At 37.8% G+C, this 12957-nt stretch overlaps 1 protein-coding gene across 1 annotated transcript in view; it reads left to right on the top strand.

Annotated features, from left to right (window-relative positions):
* Positions 1-12066, top strand: part of LOC107696454 (ankyrin repeat and SAM domain-containing protein 1A-like) — a 21793-nt gene extending 9727 nt beyond the window's left edge. The window contains exons 3-14 of the mRNA XM_016496791.1: positions 3121-3236; positions 4217-4315; positions 4646-4792; positions 4877-4984; positions 5084-5254; positions 6259-6390; positions 7298-7369; positions 7466-7549; positions 7846-7983; positions 8899-9078; positions 9576-9674; positions 11118-12066. Coding sequence (XP_016352277.1) covers positions 3121-3236; positions 4217-4315; positions 4646-4792; positions 4877-4984; positions 5084-5254; positions 6259-6390; positions 7298-7369; positions 7466-7549; positions 7846-7983; positions 8899-9078; positions 9576-9674; positions 11118-11237 — 1466 coding nt within the window. The 3' untranslated portion in view covers positions 11238-12066. The remainder of the gene's footprint in view (positions 1-3120; positions 3237-4216; positions 4316-4645; positions 4793-4876; positions 4985-5083; positions 5255-6258; positions 6391-7297; positions 7370-7465; positions 7550-7845; positions 7984-8898; positions 9079-9575; positions 9675-11117) is intronic.
* The last annotated feature ends 891 nt before the right edge of the window (positions 12067-12957 follow it).

Below are 12957 nucleotides of genomic sequence, written 5' to 3'. Positions count from 1 at the left end.
ATATATATATATACACGTTGTCTTTACAAGTGAAAGTTCAGACTACCATATTACATTCTGATACCATCGATGTACCATGGTACTGCCAGAGTACTTTCTTATACCATGTACCATGACATTTACATGTTACTCCAAGGTGCTTCAAAGAATAGTACATCAAAATTGGTTTTTACGTATAAGACCAAAGTACTGCTATTGGTAGCGCCATGGTACAAGTTAACAAAAATGCTGGCATTGCTAAAATTATTGGCTTCTTTTTGCTAAATTGCTGGTGTTTTTCCTCATTTTGCTCATGTCAGATAAAGGTGTCTGCTTAATGAATTAATGTTAGTGTATTTAATATGTACTACTATGTTACATGTAAAAAAAAAAAAAAAAAAACATGGTACCAAATCCATGAGAAACCATGTTGAAATTCAGTATGGTGGCATTGCTAATATTGTTGGATAATTCTTAGTGTTCTTCTTTGTTTTTTGTTGTTTTGGATAAAAACATAAAATGCACCCCAATACTTATACCTCCTTCAGAAGTGAGCGTCCTTTTGAGCCTGCAGATGTTTGGATGCACTTTACATATCAAGCCTGATTCAGTGTCTGTATGTGAATAACGTCCTGGCAGGCTGACAGTTTGTATGATTCCCCTGCTCTCAGCTGCATGCAGATAATGCCCTACATGCATGCAGAAGCAGCACTCATGTGTGACACTGAATTAGACCACATCACGCTACAGAAGATGTGGTCGGCGTCGTCTGCACACGAGACACGAGCGCTACAGTTTGATTACATCTGGAAAATCTGAATTCTGGAATTTGGACTCGGATGTGTCCAATATGAAGGTGGGCACAGGTGGGATTACGTTAAGTGCAGCATGTGCACGGTGCATTTCGCTGACTTAACGTTTAACGTCCAACCCCAGAACCAGCCCTCTCTCCCCACTGGTACAGTGACACATTCACGAATTTAATTCCTCTGATGATTTACTGTGGTTTGTGGCTTGGCTACAATTTAATTTTTCATAGAGAGAGTGCAGAGGCTCTGGAAGCACTGACGTGCGGAGGGGATAGGGATGGGGTTGCGGGGTTAGAGGAACATGTATGGTTTTTTTTCCCTCGTTCTTCCTCCCCTGACTGATCCTGGCACAGTAGTGTGTGGTTTGGATTTGTCTCTTGTTCCTTTTTCTGATGGTGTCCTTTCTGCACCAGCAAGATCAGAGAGCCTGCGTGCAATTTTAATCAGTACAGGGAGCGGGGAATAGATAGAGGAGCAGAGAGAGAGTGAGACAGAGAAAAGGGGGTGGGGGGATTGATCGCCACAGAGAGAGAGAGAGTGCGTGTATGTGAGACAGATAGAGAAAGAGAGGCATAAAGACGGGAGGGAGGGGGTTTGGGAACGAGCAGAGCGTATATGCCGTGCAGCGGGTCTCAGCATCAGACAGCATATGGCAGCCCTGCAGAGCTCTCGGAAAGGACTCTGTCAATGAGAACTGGGGTAAAAAGCAAGTCAAAGAGGAAAGAAAGCCAGAAACAGTGAGTGGACATGATTCGCAGCTAAATTGAATGCATAAGAAGATGTCTTTACGGTGATTACCAGCTGCAACCGATGTGCTACCAATGGCTTTCTAGAGGAGCACTATGTCATTTGGATGTTTTGCTTTGTGAGTGCTGAATGCAGCTGCTGCTGTGACTGAGCGTTCCCGGATCAGGGATGCAGCAATCTTTGCCCCCAAGCACAAGACCCTTAGGAACGTCTGCAAGAGGAACGGAGCGACCAGAACAGGGGGCTGGGCTGCAACAAGAGGGACCGTGCCATCAACGGGGCTTTCTTATGGGGTTATCCATCCATTGTTGGAGCTCACCTTATTTCTGTTGGATCAAGGCTTGGCTGTACCTCGCTTTGATGGTGTGCTCCATTCTGGTATGTTAGCCCGACGAGGTGCGTCTAAGCTCGGAGGGACCAGCAGTCTTTGGATTACCGTGACCAGAACGCTGCCTGATCGGGGCCCGAAGGACCCTTAGGAACGTTTTCTAGAAGAACGGAGCGACCAGTGCAAGGGGGCAGGGCTGCAAGAAGCGGGACCGAGCCATCAACGGGTTTTCTTATCAGTTGTTCCCACTGGATCAAGGCTTGGTTTTATCTTGTTTCGATGGTGCATTCCATTCTGGTATGTTAGCCCGGCGAGGTGCGTCTAAGCTCAGAAGGACCAGGAGTACTTGGATTACCGTGACCAGAACCCTACTTGATTACGGACTGCTTGGGGAAGTGGTCAAACCGGCTACTTTCTAATGGTGGGAGGGGGTTCCTCATCAACAACTGGGAAATGGGAAACTGTGTCATGAAGATCTTTCAAAGGAGGAGCTGGCATCACACAAAGCTTCTGGTGGCATTGTGGTGGACTGTTGATCAATGAGTTGGACTGCTTGGTTTGAGGATCCATGACTCTGTTGAAGCAAACTCACTGACATTGGTATTCTTACTCTCCAACTGTTCTTAGGGCTTTACTAAAGGGTTTTGCTTCCAATTTCAAGGACAAGTCTGTTTTATCGAGCCTTGCATTGTAGAGGAATGTTTGTTTCATAGGGGCAAAGCAGGGTGCACTTTCCTGCAACTTCCTAGTAGCTTCTTGTAGATCTCGATATTTTGCTGCAAGCCAAAAGCTCTTGTTGAACTTTTATGATCATCCTGTCTGTGCAAAGTGCTGACATCCCTCTGCGTGATCATTTGAATCAGATACAGAAAAGCTGTGTAGACGTTGCTTTGTTTGTTTGCCTCTTCTTGAGGAGCAACACCAAATTGTCCCAGTTAATTGACTCCTTTACTTGACACTCTTCTTTAAAGGACTACCTGTCAAGGTCTACCTCCATACCCCATCAGCCTTGGCTCTCATCTCCACTGCACTGAGGGCTTGTAGAGGAATCTCCATTACTAGTTTAGTCTGTATATCTGGGGCCCTGCATCTAGCGGAGGCCCGTCGCTCAAGCCAGGACACTGCCTTGCTGTTGCTGCTGCTGCCCTCAGCTCTGCTGGCCAAAGATGATGTGGCAGTGCCACATCTCGGCCTCCGAGTGCCGCTGCTACAGGCTAAACGGTTTTTCGCTGCTCAAACGCCATCCTTTGTCGGCAGATGCAGCTGGGGGCCGCGTGCTGGAGCAGTCGGTGGGGGCGTGGCTGGAACATGTGGGCTTTCCTCAGTATGAGAGCAAACTGGTGCTCAATGGCTTCGATGACCTGCGTTACATGGTGAGTGGCTTTTGTCTGTGGGGATTGATTGATACAGCAGGTTGGTCAGGGGATGTGGTGAGTTTCTATATATCCAATAAATGAGGGCCGAAAATATGATAAAAAGTACCTTTTTGTATCCTCAATGTAGATTCAATGCATAATGTGTTTTTTTTAATTCTGTGATATTTAATTGCTATAATGAAAAAAAAAATCACACTTTTTTTTTTTATAATTGAAACAAAAATAATTTCACATTAAAAGTTTATTTTCAAAATAAATGTATTATTTCAGTGTTTCAGATTAGAAAGGTACATGCCATTTCAAGCATTGCCTTGCATTTTGACATGCTATAAGCCATATCAAATTATTTTAAACAGTATTTTTTCTACAAATGTTGTATAATTATTGATGCATTTTTATGATCTACGACTACATGGAATATTTGTTCATTTAAAACATTTAATTTAAAATATTGCAGGACTATCTAAGTGAACTGCAAAGCAAAACAGCTAAAAGTTGATAAAAATTGAACAATTAAATAATGAAAAAGAAATTGTTACTTAATTTCAGTCACAGTACCTAAAATATAATTGTGTATAAATAGATAAAGTCAATTGGATGAAAATGGATGGAATATTTAAAGTTACCATATTCTGTAGATTCATAGTATTAAGGTGTCAAGCTTTCACCAAAAATTTAATGTAATGTGTTTTTCATTAGTTATTTAATCAAATGTATTTTTGTTATTTTAAATGCATTTTAGTATTTTTAATTAGAGATGGATAGATAGATAGATAGATAGATAGATAGATAGTATATGCATGTATAAATGGTTTGAATATTCCTGCAAGGCACTGACTAAGTGTCTGGTGTTCACAAGTACTAGATGTACCTGAAACTGTTGTCTCAAACTACCCCTGCTGTCACTATCATGCAACACTTGGTTGTTCTTGTAAACGTAATAAAGCAGAAACTAATGAGAATGTGCATACGTTCAGGGGAGTAACGTGATGGAAGATGAGGACCTTCACGAAATTGGCATCACCGACCCAGGCCACAGAAAAAAAATCCTTCATGCAGCAAAAAGCCTTCCAAAGGTAGTGTGTTTCAGTCCCTAAATAGTATTTGGACACTATGGCATTTATTTTTAAAAGGATAGCACACTTTTCAAGCACACATTTCATCCACTTCCACTTAAAATGACCTTGGGAGTGGTTGGTTAAAAGTCATTGCAAATATATCTCAGAAAAGTGACGTTAGCTCTGAAAAAAGATTTTGTTTGCACTTGGTTAGATATTTTGTTACACCACATTCAGACATTTTAAGTGTTACTTAAGTGTCCAAATGTCTCTCCTGGCTTCTCAGAGTGAATGATATATGCTATGCTATGCAATTTATTTTGAGACAGCATTTTTCTCCTCCTTTAGGTGAAAGCTCTGGGGTGTGACGGCAGCACCTCTCTGTCCTCATGGCTGGAAACTCTGGGTCTTGGAGAGTATCTGCACAACTTCCTGTCTAGCGGCTACCGCACCCTGGACTGTGTGAAGAACCTGTGGGAGCTTGAAATTGTTAATGTAAATGTGCTTTTCATGCCGGTATGATCTTTTGTGTGACGTGTGTACTGTGATCTGATGCATTGACAAATTTTCCCTATTCAGGTGTTGAAAATTGGTCTTCTTGGTCACAGAAAAAGAATCATAGCCTCGATAGCTGAGCGACCGTATGAGGAAGCACCTTCGAAATCCAAACGCTTTTCCCAACTCAAGGTAATAGACATAATTTTAGGCCCAAAATGAATGTAAAATTTCAATGCATGATATTCATATATAACAATAAATATGTTTTACCTTGCTAATGTTTATCAGATTCAGGACCTGTTGTCTCAAAATACGTCACCTCTCAGTTATATGGATCCGTACACCAGTCGCTCCATGGATATGTTGCTTCCGCTGGGAGAATCAGGCAGAAAGAGCAGAGCATTGGATCAGGATGGCAGTATCTCCCTTCGCTCCTTCGGTGAAAGATCACGCTCACATGTAAGCACCACTGTGACTAAGATCACTGTGATTATAATGACTCCTTTCAAGTAATGAATCACATGTTTTCTTGGCAACTAGCTGAAATAAAATGAATTTAAGTTTTTTTTTATATTTTATTGATTTCAGTTAACATTTATTTTATTTCAATTAACAAACACCATTTTTTATGGTTTTAATTTTAGTTTCAGTTGTAGTTAACACTTAACAAACATGGATGCAATTGTAATTCTTAGAAATTAAGGTAATATAAAAAATTAATATTTATGTTTATTTAAATATTAAAGTAATTAATAAAAAAATAATATATTTTTTTTTTATACTTGGGAGCATTGACATTTTAACCAAATTAATTAAAATGGTACTTTTTTGGACTCTGTGCTATTTTTAATGCTAAAAGTGAATTTTTCATGAAACATATTTAGTAACGTTCACTATTTATTGTTTAATGTTACTATTTATTTTTGCTTGCACATGCTCTCTAACAAATGAGTTAAAATGGTTATGAGGTCTTTGTGAAGAATTCATTCTTGTACATTCTTGAATGCTGATGTCTGTTACCACGGGGCACAGTAACACGTCTGAACACCACAGAACATGAATAATTCATAATTCATAAATAATTTTTTTAAATAATTCAAACTCATTATGTTTTTAAATGAATAGAGAAACAATAGTAAAATGCTGCAAAACACCATTAAATATAACTCCACTTTGAATATAAATATACAGTAATTCATTCTTGTACATTCTTGAATGCTGATGTCTGTTACCACGGGGCACAGTAACACGTCTGAACACCACAGAACATGAATAATTCATAATTCATAAATAATTGTTTTTAAATAATTCAAACTCATTATGTTTTTAAATGAATAGAGAAACAATAGTAAAATGCTGCAAAACACTATTAAATATAACTCCACTTTGAATATAAATATACAGTGTGTCTTTTTTTAGTTGGTGTGACTTTGACTCAGATTGCACTTGTTGTTTTCTGTTAGGACCGTCATGCAGATCGACATTCACGCCCAAGTATTCGCCCTTCCAGTCACTCTGCCACATATACCACAGTCTCCACCTGGCACCATCACCCTGATAAACTCATCACCGAGTCCTGCGTTTATGAGGCTAGAGTAAGTCTTTTCTTTGAGGATTTGTCAGTTTATACACTTCACAATAGGAATGGATTGCATCTGAATTAACAACATAAAGATGCAATATTTCAAAAGGAATAGTTCACCCGTAAATACATTTTTTTTTTTTTATTTACGCATACTCAGGCCATCCAAGATGAGTTTGTTTCTTCATGGGAACAGATTTTGAGAATTGACTCCTTCAAGTAATGAATCACATTGGAGTCATTCTGTGAGAAATGTTGCAAACCGTGTCTAAGCAGTTCTACATTACACAACAACAAAAAATACATCGTTTTTATTAATATTTTGAATAAGTTTTTTTTAGATTTTCTGTTTTCGTTTTAATTTTAGATCAAGTTTTAGTAATTTTGTTTTGTTTTTGTTATTTTAGTAGTTTTTTTATGTCTGTTTTTATTATTATTATTATTATTTTTTTCAAATTTTAGTTTTAGTTATTTTAGTACATCAAGGTAAACTAAATTTAAATGAGAAATGTTGCCTTGGCAACTAGCTGAATTTAGCATTACATCTCTTGCTCACCAATGGATGCTCTGCAGTGAATGGGTGCCGTCAGAATGAGAGTTCAAACAGCTGATAAAAAAATCACAATAATCCACAAGTAACTCCAGTTAACATCTTGTGAAGTGAAAAGCTGTGTGTTTATGAGAAACAAATCCATAATTTTGTGATGTTTTTATCACAGGAATAAATGACATTTTACAATATATATTAAAATTGAAAAAAGTTATTTTGAATTGTAATAATATTTCATTAAATTGTAATTTATTTTTATTGTTTATATTTTATTTATATTTTTATTTTACTATTCCTCACATGTAACATGATTTAAAAAATAAATAAATAAATCTACTAAGTGAATGTAAATTTCTGACATTCTGACCAGTATTTAGGGTCTGTTATCATCCGAGACCTACGAGGAATTGAATCTACACAGGAGGCCTGCGCTAGAATAAGGGTACATATATATATACATTAGTCAGTATGCTATTATTTAATGTCTTAAATTGTTTTGTGAAACAATTATGATTTCTTGCATTCTAATGTTTACCAGAAATCAAAGGATCACCGGAAAGGTCCCGTCATAATACTGAATATCACCTACAGAGGAGTCAAGTTTGTTGACGCAGCCACCAAGGTAGGAGCATCTGCCAGTACATACTGACTGTACCTTAAGTTAACATTGGTTTACCTTAGTGTAAACCAGGAGAACTGGACTGTTTCTCATTATTAATGGTGTCTGCTAAGCCATCACTATCAGAGTTAGAGATTTGTTCGACAGTAACCTGTCCTGCACTATTTGTGGCACAGACATGAATGATAGATTATGGTTATATATGGTTACATCGGGTTATGAATTAGTGAAGTGCTGATGTTTTTAGCGGATGTTTGAAAATTGTGATGGACTCACTCTATATTTTTGTACTTTTGCAGGTGATGGTTGCAGAGCATGAGATCCAGAACATCTCGTGTGCGGCCCAGGATCCGGATGACCTTTGCACATTTGCTTACATCACAAAAGATCTGAAGTCTGGTTACCACTTCTGCCATGTCTTCACTACAGTAGAAGTGGTGGGTGTTGTTTTTATCTGCTCTTTTATAGGGGAACCAATCAGGGTTGACAGAGAATAGGTTTGTTAAAGTCAATAGAAAACAATGTTTTCATGTTTAAAGTTGCCATGTTTTGCAGCTTTATTTTTTAATAAATTTTAATATTATTAACTATTATATATTTTCAATGATTTTATAATACTAAAGTGTCAAGGTGTTTTTCACCAAAATGTTATTGAGTTTAAAAAAAAATTATTTAATGTAATTTTGTTATCTTATATTAATTTTACTAGATAGATAGATCGATAGATAGATAGATAGATAGATATTTTATTGGGCTACTTCTCACTTGCAAGTTACTAAAATAATAAATGTGAATATGAATGTAAATTTCTGACAGAGTGAATTGAGTATACACAAGATAATATTTAAAAATAAAATGTTATATTTAATTATTTTTTATTTTATTTTTATTTGTTTCTGACATATTGAATTGAATCTACACAGGATATTAATTTAATGTTTAATTAAATTTCTTTCTGATATTGAACTGAATCGACACAGGATATTAATGTAATTACTTTTTAACATTAAATCTACACAAGGTATCAATTACATATTTAATTTAAAGTTTCGTTTTTTAAATGTATTATTTGTTTCCGACATTGAATCTACACAGGATTTTAATTACATTTTTAATTTATTTGAATTTTTTGCCCATCTCTCTGACCCTTATAATTGAACAGTGTACTCCTTTATGTAAATGAGCTCTGTTGTGATTGGCTGTCCTCTTGACATTTGAAAATGAGTAACGCTTACAGGTTGCAGTTTGACTGTCAAGGTCCAATATAGTTTTCTCTGCCATTTTTTATAGCCTCACTGAAAGTGAACACACATACTATGTAATGACTCCGCTAATGGCTGTTCCCCGTACAGACACAGACCTATGAGATCATCCTGACACTGGGACAGGCGTTTGAGGTAGCATATCAGATGGCTCTCCAGGCACAGAAGGCCCGTCGTCACAGTTCATATGCTGGTCCAGCCTCCGAAAACATAGAACCCAAGACCAACAGGCCCACCTCGCAGTCCCGCAACAGTATGCGCCGCTCCACCGTGAGTATGACTTCAGCACATGATATGTGATATCATAGTATCATGAATATATTGTGTTCACATATTTTTGATTACTTCAGAAAACTGTTCTCCCACAGTTTGTAGAAAAGTAGCATTTACAGTATCAATTTATTGTACTGTTAAAAAAAATGAAGAAACACCAAGAATAGTTTTGAATATGTTTTCTATGTTAGAAGTGTAGGATGAAAAACAGGCAGTGAAACCATTTAAAATTCCCCTTCATGTTCAATTGTGATAAAGGATCATATGATTTCCATCTTTAAAAATGTTAATTATTTTATTAAGACATATATGATGGTGGGGTAAAAATGTACTGCATTGTAGGAATGACCAACATGATCCACGGAACAGGTTTAATTGTGTCAAAGAGGTGTCACCTCCAGTCCCAGTGTATTTTCACGTCTTGTATGTCTTTATTTTGTTGGCGTAAGCCTGTAATCTGTGTCTCTGGGCTTCTGCCCGGTCCTCCTTCCCAGGGTGCACCTGTGCTTGAATGCTGCTGCTGTTACTGTCACACGTGCTCCGCCCACCGCCCCTCCTACCTCCCGCTGCCCTCTATCAGCCCTGGAGTTCAGGTTCTGCTCTCTCTCTCTCTTCCTCACATTCTCCAGCACTCTTCTTCCTGCTACGTCTCTGGTTTTCTCTTCCCTACCACTTATTCACTTTACTAATTTTCCTCTTACGTTTCCAGTTTTCACTGTTATCCACCTATTTTTCCCTCCCCCATATACATTTTTGGTTGACACTAGCAACAGGTCACAACTTTAAAGTGTGGTGTAAGTAAAATCGTTTAGAAGTTTAAAGGTTGCAATCATGTACAAAATTCAAGGATGAGCATATGTTGTGTCATTGGCAAATTCTTGTTTTGGCCTGAGGATGTGCTCGGTATGTCAACAGAATCAGGTTTGCTTAAACGAATCTCACAAACCCTGTCAAGAACATACCTGTCCAGGTGATATTTCACTCCAGAGTCAAAAGGAAATAAGATATTGTATTTTGCATAAAAAAAATGATGCCTATTTTGTATTAAATTGTTTTGCATTGTGACATTATTTTGATGACAATTAATAATTGAAAAAAATGGCAATATATTATTATGTGTGTGTGTGTATATACATTTTAAATCTGCTTATACTGTGTATATATATATATATATATATTTTTTTTTTTTAATAAATGTTAATTTATTTTAGTATTTATACTTCATTGTAGTGAATTTAATATTGCTTAATCCTTACAATAATACAGTATAAAGTAAAACATCCATACACATTATTATGGTAATTAAAAATTTGTGCATAATTTTCTTGGAAATAATGTCACGGTGCAAAACTCTAATGGTTCTAAACATAGGCTTAATTTTAATGTATGCAAAATGTCATTTCTGAAGGGATTTTGGGGTGAAATGTGACCCAGACATGTTTTCGGGAGATTTATATAATTATAGTTGTACTTCACAGATCACTACACAATTCTTCAATTGGGTTCACCATGCCTGGAGCAATGTCTTTCAAATTACTAGAAAACAATACTGGGCCTTTTCATAAAGTGAAGCGAAAAGTTTGTGTCGCCTAACAATGTCATTGAGAGGACTTTTCAAAAACAAAGTATTGCATTTTAAGCAATACTTAAAATGTTGTGTCAGCAACACTGGAGACAGCTATCCTACATTTATACTTTGTCAAATTCAAAACGTTCACTTTTTTGAAAACAACTTGAAATGACAGTATCAGACGACCTTCTTAAAAGACGCCACTTTTAACGATTTTAAGATGAAGATTGTGTGCCAATTGAATTTAAGAATCCACTTCTCTATTAACTTAGCAGATAGACTGAGCATCTGTTTGTGTATAAACGCTCAAACCAGCATCAGGCCCAGAGATCAGTGTTGTTGTCTACGGTGATTTCTACATGGTGTTCATCCTCAACAGCCATCTCCTCACTTGTGTGAAATGTGGGTTTCCGTTGGCTGCCATTCTCTCCTGCAGTCTCACTCCTCGCTCCTGCTTCTCCGGCAGATCGACCCTCTGGAGCCGGAAACGGACCTGCAGTCCCTGGGCAGCACCAGTTGGCTCTACGAACCACGGGAATCCTCCAGACCTTCGAGTAGCACCAAGTATGAGACCACCATTTTTTGAAACGTGGCACGGCCCTTGTCCAATCCCGCCTGCTGCCCCATTTTAACCCCACGCCCCATAAACTCGAGTGCCCCGTGCCTTCTCACTGTGATTTGTAGCCTCCCTCAGGGCAAGACTACTTCCCACTCCAGTCCCGACCCCGGCCCTTGCCTGCATTGTCCTTTTTGGAGAGCCGTACATCACCACCTTCCTTTTTTGTCATCTTGACCGATGAACGCTTTCTGGAATTCCTGGATTTGCCGTATGACCAGCCTCCTCAAACTCTTCCGTCATGGTCTGAAATCGCCTCTGAAAGCTTCCCTATTTTATACATTACGCTGAATGTTTACGGTTTGGTCCCTCGTATCAGAGGGTTCTCTATCAGAAAACCTCCGAACTTGACGCACCGACACTTGTAGCATTTCTACATCTCCTCATCCAGATGGACATGTTGGCGGAACTTTATTAGAAATTAGTAAATCCACGAGCTCTCTGACTGCAACAGCAATACTAGAACTGTTTTTCGAAGTTTACGTACATTCACGATCATGAATGCAACATAACGCAGTTTCCCATCGGCGCTCCTCCAACCCTGTAGCTCACTTTTTTTCTTTCCCTGTAGTTGGACCCACGCCCCCCCACCAAGCAGTTCTTCAGTTTTTCAAAAGAGTTGGGTCTGTCATCTCGGTTCACATCCAGTGCTTCCTTTTGTCTTACCAGGCATCTGCAGCTCTGAGGCCCTCGGAAGAAAGACTATGCCTGTTTAGAGCATTTAAAGGTTGGCATTTGAAATGCAATACAATTTTACTGGGAAGAGTAGAATACAGCCCCAAGAAAATGGAATAACCAAGACAACATTCCCATTCCAATTTCATTGACTTTTTATCTAATAAGGGAATCCATTTGGTTTCGTAAAGTTCTATATTTGTAACTTTACTTTGTTAACATCACATAGTAAGTGTGTGTATAACCTCTATGTTCATTTTGTGATTGATGATTTGTTCTGTAAAATTAGTTACCTCTTAGATTTCCACTACAAAGTCATTTGCAGAAAAATGAGACAGAATATTTTCGTAGACATAATAATGGTAAATGTTACTATATTCAATTGCAAAAGAATTCCCACAGTCCCACAATTATCTTTAGAGAGAAGATAATGAAGCCAAGAAAAGAAAAAGCACTAAGGCTAGAGGTAAAAAAAAGAAAAGAAAAGAAGAAGCTCCAAACAGCCTTATGCATATTGTGACAATGTACTGAACGTTTGGAAAACCACTGTAAGTTTGCACCACTTTGTTTATTCACACACATTTCAGCGTATTAGATGCTAGAAATCTGCTGTTTTACTTTGGCTAAATGGCAAAAACTTTGGCTAAAAGTCGATTTTACATTCTTGATGTTTTATGTTTTGTCTTGTTTCATGATCCACGTTCACACTGCGGCTAAATTAGATTTTGTTTCACTCACAGTTTTAAAGGAGTAGCCTAACAACTACATTTTTAAACCAAATTCACACACGGAACAATTAATGGGACAGTTCACACAAAAATGAAAATTCCGTCATCATTCACTCACCCTCAAGTTGTTCCAAACCTGTATGGTTTTCTTTCTTCTGTTGAACACAAAAGAAGATATTTTGTTGCTAGTAGGCAGTGACTTCCACAGTATGGAAAAAATATACAATGGAAGTCAATGGCTACCGTCAACTGTTTGGTTGCTAACATTCTTCAAAATATACTGTATA

Source organism: Sinocyclocheilus anshuiensis, unplaced genomic scaffold, assembly GCF_001515605.1.
Source record: "Sinocyclocheilus anshuiensis isolate Anshui unplaced genomic scaffold, SAMN03320099.WGS_v1.1 scaffold522, whole genome shotgun sequence".
In the NCBI taxonomy this organism is placed as follows: Eukaryota; Metazoa; Chordata; class Actinopteri; order Cypriniformes; family Cyprinidae; genus Sinocyclocheilus; species Sinocyclocheilus anshuiensis.
This window is presented reverse-complemented; position numbering and strand designations above follow the sequence as displayed.